We start from the raw sequence: 20113 nt of genomic DNA, 5'->3' as shown, positions 1-20113 counted from the left end.
GAATCTTGCTGTATAGAGGGACTATGAGACTGTTACATTGTGAGTCCCATGAAAGGAATTTGTTTTTTCCTATGAATTTAAAGGAATTTGTAATTAAGTAGCTCTTCAAAGGTAATTTCCACATTAGTGAGCATAGGGACATAAATACTACAAGACTCTAGTAAAATAACATTGTCTGATAGCAATAAAATGCAAACCACTTGTAACTTTACATTTTCTGTAGCCACATTTAAAAATTAAAAAGAAACAAGTGAAATTAATTTTAATATCTTTAACCCAATATACCCAAAATGTTTTGATGGCATCATTTACTCAGTATTAAACTATTGAGATATTTTACATTCAGTTCTTCATATTGTCTTTTTTTATTTTTTTATTTTTTTAAGTAGGCTCCATGCCTATGGGGCTTACTTGAATTCTTGGCCTTGAGATCAAGACCTGAGCTGAAATCAGGAGTTGGATGCTTAACTGAGCCATCCAGGCATCCCCATATTAAGTCCTTAACAGAAGCACATCTCAGTCTGGCATAGTCACATTTCAAGTGTTGAATGTGTCCGGGCTCTTCCAGGATTTCCCCCCAATTGTTTTTACTTAGGATTAATGAAAAATAGCCAATGGATATAATCTAAAATCAAGTTCCTTGGATTGTCATGAGTTTCTAAAGGCAGTAAAGAAGACCAATTAGCTTTTATGACCATGTAGAGCTTCTGATTAAAAGTAGGTTTTACTAAACCATTAGAATTTAGCTTCATTCTTAGTGAAGCAAATGTCTTTAGTGAAAAGTAGTTACTTTTAAAGTTTTATTTGCATACTTTATGCCTGGTCCTATTGCAAGAGAATGGTAAACTGGTACAATTACACAATGGAAGTAGTAAATATGAAGACTACACATACTGGAAAAGATATACAAGTTTGAGTGAAGAAAACACAAAATTGAATAGTCATAATTTAAGTATACAAAAACAATTTATGTCTAAAGATTGAAAGATATTAGACGTAAATGAGTATAGGGTATTTTGATGGAAGAGTTACAGTATTTTAATGGAATTACCATTTTAAAATAAAAATCAGGGGATCCCTGGGTGGCGCAGTGGTTTGGCGCCTGCCTTTGGCCCAGGGCGCGATCCTGGAGACCCGGGATCGAATCCCACGTCGGGCTCCCGGTGCATGGAGCCTGCTTCTCCCTCTGCCTGTGTCTCTGCCTCTCTCTCTCTCTTTCTCTCTCTCTCTCTGTGTGACTATCATAAATAAATAAATAAATAAATAAATAAATAAATAAATATTAAAAAAATAAAATAAAAATCATAAGTTACTGGGATCCCTGGGTGGCGCAGCGGTTTAGCGCCTGCCTTTGGCCCAGGGCGCGATCCTGGAGACCCGGGATCGAATCCCACGTCGGGCTCCCTGCATGGAGCCTGCTTCTCCCTCTGCCTATGTCTCTGCCTCTCTCTCTCTCTCTCTCTCTCTCTGTGACTATCATAAATAAATAAAAAAATTTAAAAAAATCATAAGTTACTAATTGGACAAATACTTGAACATCTACTGTATACTAAATGCCAGTGATAGAGTGTACATGGTATACAAAACATATAGACTATCCTTGTGGATCTTCTGGTCAGATGAGAGGGACACCAATCAAATAAACAAGTAGAAGAATATGCCATTTATAACTGCTATGAAGAAGAGTTATATGGTCATATGTGAACTTATAATAGTGGGAGTTGCTCTGTGCAGGGAAGATGACCTTGATCTGGTTTTTGACATTAGCTGTGTGAAAAAGGGAAGGAAGAATGTTCTGTATTTGCTCTCTCCGGTACGGTTGCCACATCCACATGTGGCTATTAAAAACTTGTGCTTATTAACAAGTAGAGCAGACTGAGATATACTTGAAGTGTCCAAATACATTGGGTTTTGAAGGCTTAGTACAAACAACACAATGTAGATTATCTTAATTTTTTAATATTGATTACATGTTGTGATGTTAATATTTTGGTTATATTGGGTACAGTAAAATGTATTAAAATTAGCTTTACATGTTTCTTTGAATGTGCCTACTAGAAAATTTAAAATGACCTATGACTTACATTATATTTCTGTTGAACAGTACTGAATGGAAGGGGTCAAAATCAGACGATTTTATGAGCAAAGAGCAGGGGATAGCATGGTATAAGATGATACGAGAAAGCCTACACAAATGAGAGCTATGCCGTGTAAAGGTGTTTTATCTTTGTCCTGTGAGCATTGGGAGCCATTGAGTCACTTTAGCAGGTAGAAAGGGATGTCTCATGATCAGACTGTATTTCACTCTGCCTTTATTCCTCTGTTTTAGCAATTTAATACATACCTTTTTTTTTTTTTGTAACTAAAAATTGAGTTAGACAATATGGATAAGAAGTAGATCTATAATATACAGAAGTTTTATTTTTAGCCATGTTTTTAATATGCTGTTATACATTTATTATCCTGATAAAAATTATTTTATTTAATTTAGATTCTTCCTGGAATAGTAAGTGTTCATCCCGTACTAAGAAACCTGGCTGTTTTATGCTTGGGATGCTGTGGACTACAGAATCTGGATTTTGCAAGTAAACACTTCGTATTATTGTTGCAGGTAGGATTTATCTTATGACAAAAATCTTGATTGTATTTTCTGAAATAAGTACATAGAATCTGTGATGATACAATGAGTGCTCTAAATTTAATTTATTCCAGGGTTTATTAATGATGGTGACTCTTATGGATGACTTTTAGGGACTCAATGATTTTTATCTTTTGATTTCTTTATTAAAGTAGAAAAAAAGATGAAATGTCAATTATTTAAGGTATTTTTAAAAATTAACCATATAGCATATTCTATGCCTAGCATTATTTTAGGCTTGGGGATAAAAATGATAAGTAATGAAAAAGAAAAGCAAGATAAAAGATGCTGTCCTAATGGAGCTTATATTTTAGAAGGGGAAACACAATGAAAAATAAACTATAGCATGTCCAATTGAATAGATAAAGCAAAGAAGAGGAGTAAGAAGTGGAAATATGGAGAAAGATCTGTTTTGTCAAAGGTCTCACTAATAAGTTGGTTTTGGTATTTGGGCCAATACCAGAGGAAAGTGGGGGAATGAACTATGTAGATATCTGGGTTAGATGTTTCTGAGGAGAGGGAAGAACATGGGAAGGGGCCCTGAAGTAGAACTTTGTCTCAAATGTTCAAGGAGCAGGGCAGCTATGGCTAGGGCAGACTGAGCACGAGGGAGAATAGTAGGAGAAAGGAATTGTAGGCAACAGGATGTCCATATCTTTAGGGACTTACAGACTTCACAGTGAAGGAAATGGGAAAAAATTGGAAGATTTTGAGTAGAGGATTATTATGATCTGACTGGGTATAGAGTTGATGTAGACCAGGGACTGGCAAACCTTTTCTGTAAGGTGCTAGAGAGGGGGCGGTGCCTGGGTGGCTAGTCTGTTGGGCGTCTGCCTTTGGCTGGGATTATGATCCCAGAGTCCCCGGGATTGAGCCCCATGTCAAGCCCCACGTTGTGCTCCCTGCTCAGCAGGGAGTCTGCTCCTCCCTTTCTCTCTGTCCCTCCCCTTCCCCCTGCCTATGCTCTCTCTCTCGCTCTCACTTTCTCTCAAATAAACAAATAAGTTCTTTTTTTTTTTTTTTTTCAATAAAGGGCTAGAGAGTAAATATTTTTGACTTTGCAGACTGTATCATGTGTCTCAAGTACTACTCTTAGGTGCAAGTGTGAAAAGACCCACGACAATATATAAGTGAATTAGTGTGGTTGTAGTTTAATATTTATGGACACTAAAATTTGAATTTCATATAATTTTCACATGTAATGAAATTATTTTTCTTAACTATATAAAGATAATTCTTCTTAACTTGAAAGTTGTGCAAATAGGCAGCAGATTGGATTTGGCCCCTTAGCCATAGTTTACAGTCCCTAATGTTAACTGTAGGGGTATAAGAATGGAAGCAGATTTACTCATGAAGAAGGTATGCAGTAATCCAGGAAAGAGATGATGATGACTTGGACCAGTATTCAAGTGACTAATGGGGTTGCAAGAAGGGGCAGTAATCTAAGTTTGAAGATGACATCTATAGAATTTGATAGTCTGATGTGGCATCTGAGAGAAAGAAATTGAAGGTAATGAAGAATTATAGCCAAAGTAACTGGAAAGAGACTTGCCCTTTCCTGTGATGGGGAAAATAGAGGAACAGGTTTCATGGCGGGTGGATGAGATAAGGAGTTCAGTTTTGGGCATGGTAAGTTTGAAGTTTGTGTTCCAAGTAGATACATCGAGTAGGCATTTGTGAGTTTGGAGATAGGAGGGAAGTGCAAATTGGAGAGATGAACCTGTCTTTATGATAGTATCCAGTGCTTCGAGACTGGATGTTACCTGAGGGATGAGTGTAGATTGAGATCTCAACTTTGTAGTTCCCTAGGGCTTAGGCAACACTTAAAAAGAAGGGGAGAGGGCAGCTCCGATGGCACAGCGGTTTAGCGCCGCCTGCAGCCCAGGGCGTGATCCTGGAGACCTGGGATCAAGTCCCATGTCAGGCTCTTTGCATGGTGCCTGCTTCTCTCTCTCTGCCTGTGTCTCTGCCTCTCTCTCTCTCTCTCTCTCTGTGTGTCTCTATGAATAAATAAAGTCTTTAAAAAAAAACATTAAAAAAATAAAAAGAAGGGGAGATGAAGAACTAGTAAAGACTAAGGTGGAGTAGACAGTAAGGGGAGTGTGATGTCCTAGAAGGCAATTGAAGATGATATTTTATAAGGGCTAGCATCATCTGACTGTCCAATGCTGGTGACAGGTTGATAAGGATTTATAATTGACCATTTGGGGCAAATAAGGAAGTGTTGTGGCTTTCATGAGAATGGGCTGGAGAGAGAATTATGAGAGAGGAATTGGAGACAGCCAGTACAGACTACTCTTAAGATTTTATTTTTGTTAGGAATAATAGAAATTGGGAGGTAGCAAGAGAAGGGCTTGGGATAAAGAGAAGAGCCTTTTGATTTTACTTTTTTTTTTAATGATAGAGAATATTATACCATGTTTGTGATAAATACTAAAGACAGTGACTCATTGGCCCTGTTGAAAGGAAAAAAATTGATAATATAGGAAGAGAAGACACTTGGCTAGAGTGCTACTGAATAAAGAAGGATGAAATCTGGTGTAGCCAGTGGAATGTATTTGACCTTTTAACTCCTTTGGATATCTGTCTTTAACTTTTGGGCCTGGCTTAACTTCAAAAAAAAAAAAAAAAACAACTTCCCTCCAGTTCTCCGTATAAAAAGACAATGTGATTCATGTAGCATCTGGTGGTTGCCAAATGTAATGGTATAAAAAAAGCTGCAAGGGATTTTTAGTGCAAATTGTTTGCCAGCAGGTAAATGGGAGTGCTTTGTGTGCTCAATTTGAAAATAACATATGACAACACAGACATCATTTTCATGAAAAAATTAAAAGACAACTCTGGGGTGCTGGGTGGCTTAGTCAGTTAAGCATCCAACTCTTGATTCAGGCTCAGGTCATGATCTTAGTCAGGGTCCTGAGATCTGTCAGTATCGGGCTCCATGGAAGTCTGTTGGAGATTCTCTCTCTCCCACTGGCCCACCCCACTTGCACATGCTCTTTCTCTCAAATTAATAAGTCTTAAAAGAAAAAGTTGAACTCAACCAATAATAAATAATAGAATATTCCCTCAGCATGAAACCTTTATCTTGGAGCACCCTTTAATGTTGCAAACACATTACCAAGAAAAAGAAAGCATATAATTAGAGGAAACCTTGGGGAAGTCACATGTTCTAGAAGTGGTCAAATTGCTTGTGGCTTATATCAGAGGAAGAAAATTAAACTCATACTTACATCAAAAGAATTTCATAAGGAATAAGGAATTTCAGGGTTTTGTTTTAGTTTCCTCTTTTGGAGCATTTGGCATCTAATCAACTCACTTTAATGTGTAGTGATGGAGTTCCTGTTGATGCTTTGTTCATATTTATCCTATGCTGCTGATGTCACAGAAAAATTTCTGTTACAATTATATTCTTTTGGAAACTTGAAATGTCAGAATTATCTTTAAAATAATGTGAAGTTCCTCTCTCAGAGAAACTGAAAGAAAAAATTTGGTACTTTGTCCAGGTGAATCATGTAGAGTGCTCGGCCATACATCGGTTTTGCTCCAAGATGTAGAGTGAATCTGCATGTGTTATAGAGAGTCCTTTTTAAGCCAGCACAGGTATTGGGACAAATGATTCTGTTAGTAATTCTAAAGAAAGTCTTGTTCACTATTATACAATTTTTTGGCTTAATATAGGTGTCCAGAGAATAAAATTCTGTATTTTCAAACAGGTTTTGCTAAGGAATTAGTGTACAGCAAGCTTTCTACTTCTATTTCCTGTCTTCCAAGAAGATGGGTCTTGAAGTGCTAGATTGATCTCTGGTCATTACTTTTTTTTTAAGTGGAAGAAGAATCTTATTAGAACATTCGATAGTGAAGGATTCATTTATGTCTAGCTTCAGTAGTATTTTTTTTTTCTCTAAAAATGGGATAAAACATTCATTAAGATGTTCTATATACCATTAAGAATGCTGCTGAAAAATTGTGAGTTACAGTCAGGTTGGAACTCTAATAGGAAGATTAAAGGTAGACAGTTACATAATATTTCTAGTATTGCAACGAAGGAAATACCATAGAATTTTCCCAAAAGATAATTAAGTTCACTTAACCTTTAAAGATGAAATATGGATTTTGATCCTTTTAATTCTTGGTGGCCATAACATCAATAATAAGTGCCGTGGGGACGCCCTGGTGGCTTAGTGGTTGAGCATCCGCTTTTGGCTCAGGGCGTGATCCCGGGGTCCTCCCTATGAGGAGCCTGCTTCTCTCTCTGCCTGTGTCTGGATCTCTGTCTGTCTTTTCATGCATAAATAAAATATTTTTAAAAAATGCTGTGGTCATTTTAGCCAAAAGAAAGGCAGAATGACTGTAGTGCTTAAAAGTGTCCTGAAGCATTTAGTGCTAACTCATGCTCCACTTGACAGAGCTTATAGGAGCCTTGATGTTGTTTGTTTATATTTTTATTTTTTCTATTTTTTTTGGTCTTGTTTGTTTTTATATATGTACTTTTCTGTTGTGGAAAGGAATTGTCAAATTCAAGCAGATGTGAAAGATAAATGATGTTTCTTATCACAACTATTCCACAATTTTACTCTCTTCCAAATCAAATGAATCAATGGAAAAGCAGCCTTGTCATGGAATTCAAGGTTTTTTTTTTTTTTTATTTTTTTAAAAATTTATTAATGATAGTCACACACAGAGAGAGAGAGAGGCAGAGACACAGGCAGAGGGAGAAGCAGGCTCCATGCACCGGGAGCCCGACGTGGGATTCGATCCCGGGTCTCCAGGATCGCGCCCTGGGCCAAAGGCAGGCGCTAAACCACTGCGCCACCCCAGGGGTCCCTGGAATTCAAGTTTTAAAGAATTGAAGTTTGTCCTCCCCCCTCCCTTTTTTGTAGTATAAACAACTGAGATCATTAAACTTTTTTCAGGGACTAGCTATTAATATTTGCCTGAAAAAAACAGCTAGATTTTTTTTTTTTTTTTAAAGTAGGCTCCATGCTGAGCATGGAGCCCAGTGTGGGGCTCAAACTCATGACCTGAGCTGAGATCAAGAGTCAGATGCTTAACTGAGCCACCCAGGTGCCCCTTGATAAAAATTGTTTTGTAAATTAAAAATGTTTGTGAATGATATCAGGTTCAAATGTGAAATATATGTAAAATTTGCTTGTGTTTTTTTTTTTGTATGTTATTCTGCAGTGGGGTTTTAAGGTCTTTTCAGATCCTTGAAAGGTTCACGATCAAAAAAGTTAACCACTGAACAACTTAAGTTGTTTATAAAGTTATTTTTAGGGCTATCAGAAGATTTTAGATTAAGGGAAAATAGCTATCTTTTGGGGGAAGTAAGATATTAGTTCTTTTGTAAATCAAGTTTTAGTAATAAAAATTGGTTCAAGACATGTATTCACAATAACTTGTTAGAAAGTCAAGAGAGGGAAATTCTTTTTTTTTTTTTTAAGATTTTATTTATTCATAGACAGAGAGAGAGAGAGAGAGAGAGAGGCAGAGACACAGGCTGAGGGAGAGGGAGAAGCAGGCTCTACACAGGGAGCCCGACGTGGGACTCGATCCCGGGTCTCCAGGATCACACCCCAGGCTGCAGGCGGTGCCAAACCGCTGCGCCACCAGGGCTGCCCTAATTGGTTAGAATGTAATGTTTTGTCTTGATAAGATGGTGAGAAACAATTTGCATATAATTGAACAGTTTTTCTAGATCTTAAAAAGAATCATAGCCAATATATTCATTCTTTTTCAAATAAAAGGAATAAATAATATAATTCAGCCTGACTCTAGTTCTAGGAATTTTTTTGTACTAAAGGTGAACTTTTTCTGAATGAAATATAAGTGTGAATATAATGGTACAAATAAATAAAAATAATAACTTTAAAACAAATTTTAATTTCTGAAAAATGATGTTTCATGTGGACTTGACTGTTGGAAATGGAATAAGAAAATAAGATGTGTGTTAATTTTATGCCGCATACACAGAGTGAAAAGTTTACTGAATTTACTTTTTTTTGGTGGGGGATGTTTGAATTTAGGTCTTACAAATTGATGATGTGACAATAAAAATAAGTGCTTTAAAGGCAGTCTTTGACCAACTAATGGCATTTGGGGTTGAGCCATTTAAAACTAAAAAAATCAAAGCCCTTCAAAGTGAAGATGCAGAAGTAAACAATGATGGAGACCAAGAGTTCAAAGAAGCTGAAGAAGAGACTGCCACAGTCAAGAATGTTCTGAAACTTCTTTCTGATTTCCTAGATAGTGAGGTAAGAAATAATCACAGCTCTGTTGTTACGAAATTTCTTTTTATTGTTTATTTTTATGCTCTATTCTTTTTTAGGCTGAAGTTTAAGTTTGACCAACATTTGAAGATTGTCTTTTAAATATAATTAAATTCCTCTTTCATCCTTAATATACTTTGTTTCTCACTGCCATATTGCATGTGCAGAAAATTGAAGTGTAAACAAAAATGACTATTGGAGGCTGTTCATTTTTTTTTTTTAAAGATTTTATTTATTTATTCATGAGAGACACACAGAGAGAGAGAGAGGCAGAGACACAGGCAGAGGGAGAAGCAGGCTCCATGCAGGGAGCCCGACGTGGGACTCGATCCCAGGACTCCAGGATCATGCCCTGGGCCAAAGGCAGATGCCCAACCACTGAGCCACCCAGGGATCCCTGTTCAATTTTTTTTTTTTTAATTTTTATTTATTATTTATGATAGTCACAGAGAGAGAGAGAGGCAGAGACACAGGCAGAGGGAGAAGCAGGCTCCATGCACCGGGAGCCCAACGCGGGATTCGATCCCGGGTCTCCAGGATCGCGCCCTGGGCCAAAGGCAGGCGCCAAACCGCTGCGCCACCCAGGGATCCCTCATTTTTTTTTTTTTTTTCCATCTTTTCCCATGTCTTTGTGATTTATGATTTAAAAATTATCAACTTTTTTTTTTTAAGATTTATTTATTCATGAGAGACCCAGAGAGAGAGGCAGAGACACAGAAGGAGAAGCAGGCTCCAGGCTCCGTGTGAGGAGTCTGATCTGGGACTCAATCTCAGGACCCTGGGGTCATGACCTGGGCCGAAGGCAGATGCTCAACCTCTGAGCCCCCCCATGCATTCCCTTCAGGAGTCTGAAGAAACAATTTAAAATAATTTTACATTGGGTTGGTGGAAGGTCTGAGATAGGATATGGGATTAGATTTTTTTTTCTTCAAGTACTCTTGAGCTACATTTTTATAGCATATGTAAACAATTAAAAAATCTTTATCTTGACTTTTTTTTCTTGAGGTGAAATATTGATACAAACATTTTTGAAGTGGACAATTGGCATTTAGTACCCTCACCATGTAATGTAACTGCCACCTCTAATTTGAAAACATTTCCCTTATCCCCAAAGGAAGAACTGTGTCCATTGAGCAGTTGCTCCCTACTTCCCCTGCTGCCTGCTTCTGACAGTGACCAGTATGCCTTTTGTTTCTGTGGATTTAACTATTCTGGATGTTTCACACAAATACAGTCATATAGTATGTGACGTTGTGTCTGCTTTGTTTCACTTAGCGTATTTTCGAGGCTCATTCATGTTGTAGCTTTTATCAGTACTTTTTCCTTCTTATGGCAGCAGGATCTCTCATTTTGTGTATAGATCACAACTTGTTTAGCCATTGATCCATTGAGAGATATTTGGGCTGTCTCCGTCTTTTGTCTGTTGGGTATAGTGCTGTTAGGAACATGCATGGACGTGTAGTTGTCTGTTTTTTGGGGGTATATACCTAGGAAGGGGTTACTGGGCCATATGGAAGTTTTTTTTAATGATTCACCCCCAATCCAGTTAATTAACATATCCCAAAAATTCACCTATTATTTTAGTGAGAACATTTAGTTCTACTCTCCTAGCAAAGTTCAGTTATACAGTATACTGTTAACTAAATATAGTGTTAATTAAAATCACCGTGTTTTACATTATTAGGTCTCCAGAATTTATTTTTAAAGAATTTGTAACTGAAAGTTTGTATCCTTTTACCAATGTCTCTGTATTTCTCCCCACTCCCCAATCCTGGCAGCTACTTTTCTACTCCATTTCTATGAGTTTTGACTTTTTTTTTTTTTTTTTTAAGATTCTACATGTAAAGTGATACCACGCAGTATTTGTTTTTGTCTGGTGATTTCACTTAGCACAGCGTCCATAAGGTTGCATTGTCCTACCATGTTGCAGATGATAGGATTTCTTTTTCTTACTTCCAAATATAGTGTGTGTGTGTGTGTGTACAAAGCATTTTCTTTATCCACTCATCAGTTGATGGACACTCGGACTGTTTCTAGAATTTGGCTACTATAGATAATGCTGCTCTAAGCATTGGGGAGCATGTATGCCTTTGAATTAGTAATTTTGTATTCTTTGGATAAATACCTAGTAGTGCAATTGCTGGATTGTAGGATAGTTCTATTTTTAACTTTTTGAGGAACCCCCTTACTGTTTTCCAGCATGGCTTGTACCAGTTTGCATTCCCACCAACAGTGCAAGAGGGTTTCCCTTTCTCCACATTCTTGCTGCCAACACCTATTATTTATTGGGTTATTTGGGGTTTTTTGCTATTGAGTTATTTGAGTTCCTTACATATTTGGAATATTAATTTGTTATTAAATACATAATTTGCAAATATTTTTTGCATATGTATGTTGCCTTTTCATTTTGTTGATGGTTTCCCTTGCTGTGCAGAGCTGTTCACTTTGATATAGTCCCGCTTATTTCTTTTTCCTAATGTTGACTTTGTTTTTGGTGTCAAATCCAAAAAATCAGTGAGACCTGTTTTCTTTAGGAGTTTTATGGTTTCATGTGATAATTCCTTTAACTTCTTTGAGTACCTGCCAAACTGTTTTTCACAGCAGTCAAACCATTTTACTTTTCTTGTTTTTTTAAAGATTTTATTTATTTATTCATGAGAATACGCAGAGAGGAGAGAGAGAGGCAGAGACACAGGCAGAGGGAGAAGCAGGCTCCATGCTGGGAGCTTTCCTTTGTCTTCTATTTTTTTGGACTAGTTTGAGATAAATAGGTAATAACTTTTCTTTAAATGTTTGGTAAAACTCACCTGTGGTAAATGGCCCTGAACTTGTTTGTTGGGAACTTTTTTTTTAATTGACTCAATTTCATTGCTGGTAATTGAGCCTTTCAAATTTTCTATTTATACCTGATTCAGTTTTGGGAGGTTACATATTTCTAGGAATTTATCTATTTTTTCTTAGTTGTCCAATTTTTTGGCATATAGTGTTTCATAATATTTTCTTACAATCTTTCATATTTCTGTGATGTCAGTTATTATTCTTTCATTTCTGATTTTGAGTCCTCTTTTTTTGATGAGTCTGGCTAAACAATTTGTCAATTTGGTTGATTTTTTTCAGGAATCAGCTCCTGGCTTCATTGTTCTATTAGTTTTTTAGTTTTTATTTCACTTATTTTTACTCTAATCTTTATTTTCTACCTTCTACTGGTTTTGGATTATGTTTATTCTTCTTTTTCTAGCTCCTTTATGTGTAAGTTCAAGTTGTTTGAGATTTTTCTGCCTTCTTGAGATGAGCCTGTATCGTGATAAACTTCCCTCTTAGAATAGCTTTTGCTGCATCCTAAAGATTTTTCTCATTTTCATGTCTATCCATTTTACTTTTTGATTTTTTGATTTCTTGGTTGCCTCCTTAATCGTTTACTAGCATGTTATTTGACCTCCATGCATTTGTGTTCTTTCCAGATTTTTTCTTGTGGTTGATTTCTAGTTTCACAGTGTTGTGGTTGGAAAAGATGCATGGTATGATTTTAGTCCTTTTGTTGAGATTTGTTTTGTTGGCTAAGGTGGCCTATTCTTGAGAACGGTCCATGTGCATTTGATAATTATTTTTTTTTAAAAGATTTTATTTATTTATTCATGAGACACACAGAGAGAGGGGCAGAGACACAGGCAGAGGGAGAAGCAGGCACCATGCAGGGAGCCCAACGTGGGAATCGATCCTGGGACCTCAGATCAGGCCCTGGGCCGGAGGCAGCGCTAACCAGCTGAGCCCCCGGGGCTAACAATGTATATTCTGCTGTTTTTTATTTTTTATTTTTTATTTTTTATTTGTTTATGATAGTCACAGAGAGAGAGAGAGAGAGAGGCAGAGACACAGGCAGAGGGAGAAGCAGGCTTCATGCACCGGGAGCCCGATGTGGGATTCGATTCCGGGTCTCCGGGATCGCGCCCTGGGCCAAAGGCAGGCGCCAAACCGCTGCGCCACCCAGGGATCCCATATTCTGCTGTTTTACGACAGAATGTTCTGAATATATGTTAGATCCATTTCATTTAATGCGTCATTGAAATATTTACAGTTGTTATATCTTCTTGTTGGATTGTTCCCTTATGATTATGTATTGTTTTTGTCTCCACTTAATTCTTTGTTTTAAAGTCTGTTTTGTCTGATACCTGTTTCTACCTCAGCCTTCTTCCCACTTCCATTTACAGATGAACGTTTTTCTGTCCCTCACTGTCACTCTTCATGTTCTTTAGGTCTGAAGTGAGTCTCCTGTAGCCAGCAGTGTTTTTTTTTTTTTTTTTTTAGAATTTATTTATGTATTTATTCATGAGAGAGAAGCAGAGACACAGGCAGAGGGAGAAGCAGGCTCCCTGCGGACTCTGGGATCACGCCCTGAGCCTAAGGCAGACAGATGCTCCACTGCTGAGCCACCCAGGCTTCCCACCAGCATTTTTTTTTTTTCTTTTTAAATCCATTCTGTTACTATGTCTTTTGATTGGAGCATTTAGTCCACTTACATTCAAAGTAATTATTGATAGGCATGTACTTACTGCTCTTCTGTTACTTGTTTTGTGGTTGTTTCTGTAGTTCTCTGTTCCTTTCTTGGTCTTTTCATTCACAGTTTGCTGGCTTTCTTTAGTGATACACCTGGATTCCTTCCTCTTTACTTACTGCGTATCTGTTACCGATTTTTGTCTTGTAACCATCAGATTTACATATAACATGGACAAAGCAATTTATATTAAGTTGATTGTCACTTCAGTTTGAATAATTTTATTTTATTTTTTAGATTTATTTATTTATTTATTCATGATAGACACAGAGAGAGAGAGAGAGGCAGAGACACAGGCAGAGGGAGAAGCAGGCTCCATGCGGGGAGTGCGATGCGGGACTCGATCCCGGGCCTCCAGGATCACGCCCTGGGCCGAAGGCAGGCGCTAAACCGCTGAGCCACCCAGGGATCCCCCAATAATTTTAAAAGTACTAAATTTCCCCTCCTCTCCCTGTATATTTTCGGTATATGATGTTATACTTTTTATCTTTACTTCTGTGAATTCCTTGACTGAGTTTTATAGGTATGCTTCATTTTACTTCTTTGTGTTCCCTAGTTTTCTTACTCCTGCTTACAGTGTTTCTTTTCCACTAAAAGAATCCCCTGTAACATTTCTCATATTTATTTATTTATTTATTTATTTCAGAAAGAGAGCATGAGAGGGAGAGGAAGGGCGTAGGGAAAGGCAGAGGATCTCAGGCAGACACCCATGCTAAGCGTGGAGCCAGATGCAGGGCTTGATTCCACAGCCCTGAGATCCTGACCTGAGCTGAAAACCAAGAGTCAGGCACTCAACTGACTGAGCCCCCCAGGTGCCCTACTACTTCTTGCCGATTTAATTACTCCGCGTCTTGGTGTGGACTTCCCTGGGTTGATTCTGCTAGGGGCTTTCTGTGCCTCCTATCCAGATTTCTATTTCCTTTTCCAGTTTTGGGAAGTTTTCAGCTGCTATTTATTCAAATGAGATTTCTTTCCTCTTTTCTCTCTCTTCTTTTGAAGTCCCTATAATGCAAATGGTATCATGTTGATGGCATCTCCTATGCGTGTTATGCACTTTTCCTTTCGTGGCTGAGCTGTGTTTGCCTTTAGTCCAGTCATCTGCAGTGGCTCACTTTGCCTGTTGTTGGCAAGCTTTAGTCCCTATATTTTAGTGGGCCAGTCTAGGGAGGGCCACTTTAAGCTTGATTGGGTCAGACTGAGTGTCGGAGATGTGGTCACAACAAACTGAAAGGGCTCTTTTGGTGTTGCCCCCTGGGAAGCTTTCATTGGTAGGCAGGACTGGCTGTCAGATTAGGTGTCTTGCCTTCACCCCACTGCTTTGGCTGCTTTGGGGAATTCCTGCTGTGTCTGGGTTGGAGGGGGCAGCTCTGGAGAATTCAGGAGTGGGCTGTGCGGTTGGCAAGGTAGGTGGAAAGTGTTCATCCTGGGCTGATTCCCTGAAGTGTTAGGTATATAAGTTGGGGAGCCGGGGAGGGCAAGGGCACCTGCCAGGTCTTTTGTTCTTGGAGAAGTCTCCTAAAGATCCCCGTCCTTCTAGCACACATTCTCAGATTAGTAAATAAATCTTCCCGTATACCCCTGGCCTTTTTCAAAGGACCACCTCTGTGCTGTATCTTTGCAGGATTGTTTGTTAAGCTGTCTCCTTAAGGGCAGGGACCGAGTTTCCTATCTCCATGTGTCTTTCCCAGAGCCTCATTGGCTGATTTTCTTAAAGCTCTGGGTGTCAAGCCCCACTGATGATAAGAATTCACAGTGTTAAGCCTTCTGGTTTTCAAAACCGTATGTTCCAGGGATTCATCTTCGCAGTGCAGGTCTCTCCTGTGCCTGGGGTGGGGAGGGTCTGCCCCCTCTCCTCTGTCCAGTGGCTGCAGTGCCCCTTCTTCCTGTGGACAGTCTCGTGTGTCTGTGGAGAGTCTGTCCTGGCTTATTTACACTGATGTGGGTGTTACCCTAGATACATCCATGGGAGGAGATGAGCTCAGGGTACTCCTCCTCCATCTTCCTGGAAGTCCCAAGTTTTTTTGTTTTGTTTTGTTTTAAAGTGGGCATTTACTGCTATAAATTTCCCTGTGAATGCCGCTTTTGTTGCACTTCGTAAGTTTTGGGGTTTTGTATTTTTCATTTTAGTTCATTTTCTAAGTGTTTTCTATATTTCCTTTTGTTTGATATTGTCTTTGGTTTGTTGGTGTATAACAAGTATATTGTTTACACATATTTGTGAATTTTACAGTCTTGTATTGCTGTCTAGGTATAATCTCTTGTGGTTAGAGAAGATACTTTGATGTTTTCATTTTTAAAAAATTTATTTTGAGTTGTTTTTGGCCTAACATGAGTGTCAATCCATGAGGATATTCCACGTGCCCTGTAGAAGAAAGTGTATTCTATAGTGAGGTGGAGTGGACGGCATGTTTGGTGGGTCTGGTTGGTCTGCAGTGTTGGTCAAGTCCTCTCTTTCCTTACTGATCTGCCTGAGTGTTCTGTCCATTACACAGAGCTCTTCAGTTATTATTATTATTGAGCTATTTCTTCCTGCATTTCTGCCAAAGCTTGTTTTATGTATTTTGAGGCTCTGTTGTTTGTCTATACTTTTGTCTTTTTGATGAATTAACCTTTTTAATATAAGTATTTATTGTTCTTTGTCTCTTTTAACAGTTTTTTACTTAATCACATTTTGATTGCAAAATTATGGTGATCGGTCCTTATCAGTGATTTAGGAGTAAATAAATTAAACTCACCAGTCAAGGGACGCCTGGGTCGCTCAGTGGTTAAAGCGTCTGCCCTTGGCTCAGGGCGTGATCCTGGAGACCCTGGATGAGTCCCATATCAGGCTCCCTGCAGGGAGCCTGCTTCTCCCTCTTCCTGTGTCTCTGCTGCTCTCTCTCTCTCTGTGTCTCTCATGAATAAATAAATCTTAAACAAAACAAAACAAAACAAAAACCTCACCAGTCAAAAGGCAGGTGTTGACTTTTTAAATTTTAATATTCAAGCGATATACTAATCTCCTGTTGGGAATTACCCAGTGCTATGGGCTTGCTAACATGCCATTGGTAGAAAATGAGTGAATAGTAAAACTGTGTGACAAAGGAATGAAGGTTTCCAATAGTGCTGGTACCTTAATCTCTTTCTGGCTAAACTGGATTCTGTGATTTTGACTTCATTTTTGTTATCACTACTAAACAAAATCTGACTTACTTTACTGCCCTTTGGGCCATAATAAGAATTTTTTTTTATATGCTTTAAAGACTTGCAGTTCTCACTTCATATTCCTCACATTTAACTTCAGATGGATCACTATTGCTATCAGGAAAGTATGTCGTAAACATTTTAAAAAGATGGGGAGCATGCAACCTTGGGAGTTACTGACTTGTACATTTGTGTTCTGGTTGCATTTGTGTGAATTTTCAATAAGGTGTTTATGGTCTCTGGCTTTTTCCTCATCTGCCAAATGGGGATGTTGATGCCTATTCATTGGATGGTTCTTCAGTTAAGTGAACAAATACTTGAGGGCAAATTATGTGCCAGTCACTTTACGTTGAGGGTACAGCACTGAGTGGAACAAAGTTTCTGCCCTCATGGTTGTTGTGAGCTACAAATAGTTAGTGCCAGTGCCCAGCGCTTATTAATCTTGTTGACCTCTAAATCTTTGTTTTGAAAAAATTTTTGAAATAGTTCTTGTATTTTCTCATCCGTTGTTTTTACTTCTATTTAGACTTTTATTTTACATTCGTAGATTATAATCTGCAAAGATAATTTTCCTTAAATCTCATTTAAGTATTAATTTCTCTACCATTTCTAAAACCTTAAGTGGTTCCACATCCTGCTTCACTACAGTTGAATTTCTTTGCCGGATTTTCAGGATCTCTGTCATGTGATCATTGAACAAATTTACTGTTTATCAGTAATAATATAAATAATAACTGATATTTGCTTTGTTTTTTTTTTTAAAGATTTATTTATTTATGATAGAGAGAGAGAGAGAGAGGCAGAGACACAGGAGGAGGGAGAAGCAGGCTCCATGCCGGGAGCAGGATGCGGGACTCGATCCCGGGACTCCAGGATCGCACCCTGGGCCAAAGGCAGGCGCTAAACCGTTGAGCCACCCAGGGATCCCCAATAACTGATATTTGTTGAGGATTTACTAAATGGATAGCACTTTAGAAAAAAAGATTTTATTTATTCAAGAGAGAGCAAGAGAGCAGGAGGAGAGAGAGGGATAAGCAGACTCCTGGTGAGCACCAAGGTGGATATGGGGCTTGATTTCAGGACCCTAAGATCATGACCTGAGCTGAAACCCAAGAGTCAGGTGCTTAACCGACTGAGCCACCCATGCGCCTCTACGTGGGTAGAACTTGTAAGAGTTTTATTTGTAGTTTTTCTTTATCCTTGTAACTGTAATTTTATCACCCCCTTTTTTTTTTTTTTAATAAAAAAGTGAGATACATGGGGGACCTGGGTGGCTCAGTCAGTTGAGCATCTGAGTTTTGATTTCGGCTCAGGTCATGGTCTCAGGATCATGGGATCGAGCCCCACGTTGGGACGCCACAGTCAGCAGGGAGTCTGCTTGAGATTCCCTCCCTCTGCCCCTTACACCATTCACGCGTGCACTCTCTCTAAAATATGTAAATCTTCAAGAAAAAAATGGGGTACAAAGTTAATATGCACAGGATCATGCAGCCAGGAAGTGTTAGAGGCTTGACTTTAAAAATTCATTCGGTCACAATGACTAGTACTTTCAGTTACCTGCCTTTAGGCCTGTGCCTCCATTTGAATGTCACTGTATCTTCTCTCCATTTTCTTCTCTAAGGTTTGCTTTGATTAGTCTTTCTGGGAATAACTGTGCACGGGAACACCTATTCACAGTTCCCCTTTATTCACATACATTGTCCCTATCCCCTCAGGAGCTTCCCTTTACAGGCCACCTCCCTCTGACGGCAGGGGTTATTACTAGTGTTTTCTGGATCTTACATCATGAGAAGCATGTAATACAGGCTCTTTGACTTTTGTTTTCACGGTACTTAAAAGGTCGTTTGGTTCTTTTTTTTTTTTTTTTTTTTTTTTTTTTTTCCGTTTTTCTTGTTTGTTTGTTTCTGTTTGGTTCTTCTAAAGAATTTTAAGGGAGTTATAGTTTTCTTAGCTAGACTAATAATTTATCACATAGCCTTAACCTAAAATCTTTTTATGTGTCTTTAACGAATTCACAGTATGAGTGATTTTTTGATAGTTCATAGAAAAATATTATACGACAGGCTGCCTTGTAAGGCTTAAAAAGGAAATACAAATTAAAATTTCTTTTAATGAAAGTCATTTTTAATAGGTGCCTGAACTCAGGACAGGAGCTGCAGAAGGACTAGCCAAGCTGATGTTCTCGGGGCTTTTGGTCAGCAGCAGGATTCTTTCTCGTCTTATCTTGTTATGGTACAATCCTGTGACTGAAGAGGACGTTCGGCTTCGACATTGCCTGGGCGTGTTCTTCCCCATGTTTGCTTATGCGAGCAGGTATTTGGTTATAGTGATCAATCAGAATCTGAGTTGAAGTTCAATTCAGGCTCCCCATGAGTCCTATCTATAAATACAAGTTTCTTTTTTTCAGTGGTTAGTGATAAAAATGTGAACTTAATTAGATTTTATTTACCTGAATTATTTGTCTCTTTCCTCGATGAAAATATACTGTTATCTTGATGGGGTGAATTTTATACTTTTTTGTTGTTTGTTTGTTCTTTTTTTGTTTGTTTTGTTTTTTTGAGAATCATATGCCTTTTCTTTGCTCACAAATTTTTCAAATTGTTTTTCAATAGGACTAATCAGGAATGTTTTGAAGAAGCCTTTCTTCCAACTCTGCAAACACTGGCCAGTGCTCCTGCATCTTCTCCTTTAGCTGAAGTAGATATCACTAATGTTGCTGAGTTATTTGTAGATTTGACAAGACCAAGTGGATTAAATCCTCAGGCCAAGAATTCACAAGATTACCAGGTGGGTGAGGAAGTTAGTCTATGGATAGTAAGGATAATGCCTGTCATGGAGGTAACTGTTTTTGATGAAATAATCCTTTTCATAGGTTCTTTGACACAGAGAGAAGCCACATTTTGATCTTGAGAGTTCTGGTGTATATGGTGGCATATAAACACAAAGTAAGAAAAAGACCTTTTGGGAAATGTGATAATCATATAAAGATAGAAGTAGTCAATGCTAGCGTTTTTGCTACTGAAATTCAGAACTTGCCAAAAATCACTTTCACTACCCCTTCCCGACCTAGCGCTGGCTGTTAAACAGTCTGAAAAATGTCCTGTATTTATTTAGGACTCATTGAGTCTTCCTTCAAATGTTGGGTTATACCTGCTATATTTCTGATACAAGGAAGGAGAATCGAAAGAATGAAGCTCACCTCAAGCTTATTTTTGTTTTTAATTCAAAGAAGATAAATTAGCTGCAAACTTTCCCATAAATTAAATTTAAGCTAGGTTTTTAATCCTTTAATATAATTAAATCAGATTTGTTACCATATTGAAAGTTAATGTGTTGTTAATGATTTCAGATGCTAGCTAATTAAGTTGAAAGTATTGCTTTTTAATTTTTTTTTTTTTTTTTTTTTTTGCTTTTTAATTTTAATTGATATTTAGTGACTTCATATTCCTTTCACATCATTATGTTTTATGT

General features: G+C 38.1%; 1 protein-coding gene across 1 annotated transcript in view; it reads left to right on the top strand.

Annotated features, from left to right (window-relative positions):
* The window catches only part of LOC112653568 (condensin complex subunit 3), a 42915-nt gene that overhangs the window by 16403 nt on the left and 6399 nt on the right, over window positions 1-20113 (top strand). Inside the window, exons 13-16 of the mRNA XM_025437798.3 lie at window positions 2492-2611; window positions 8665-8892; window positions 18774-18955; window positions 19255-19429. Of these exons, the coding sequence (XP_025293583.1) occupies window positions 2492-2611; window positions 8665-8892; window positions 18774-18955; window positions 19255-19429 (705 nt within the window). The remainder of the gene's footprint in view (window positions 1-2491; window positions 2612-8664; window positions 8893-18773; window positions 18956-19254; window positions 19430-20113) is intronic.

This window comes from Canis lupus, chromosome 3, assembly GCF_003254725.2.
Source record: "Canis lupus dingo isolate Sandy chromosome 3, ASM325472v2, whole genome shotgun sequence".
Lineage (NCBI taxonomy): Eukaryota > Metazoa > Chordata > Mammalia > Carnivora > Canidae > Canis > Canis lupus.
The sequence above is the reverse complement of the archived record's forward strand: the minus strand, read 5'-3'. Positions and strand labels throughout refer to the sequence as shown.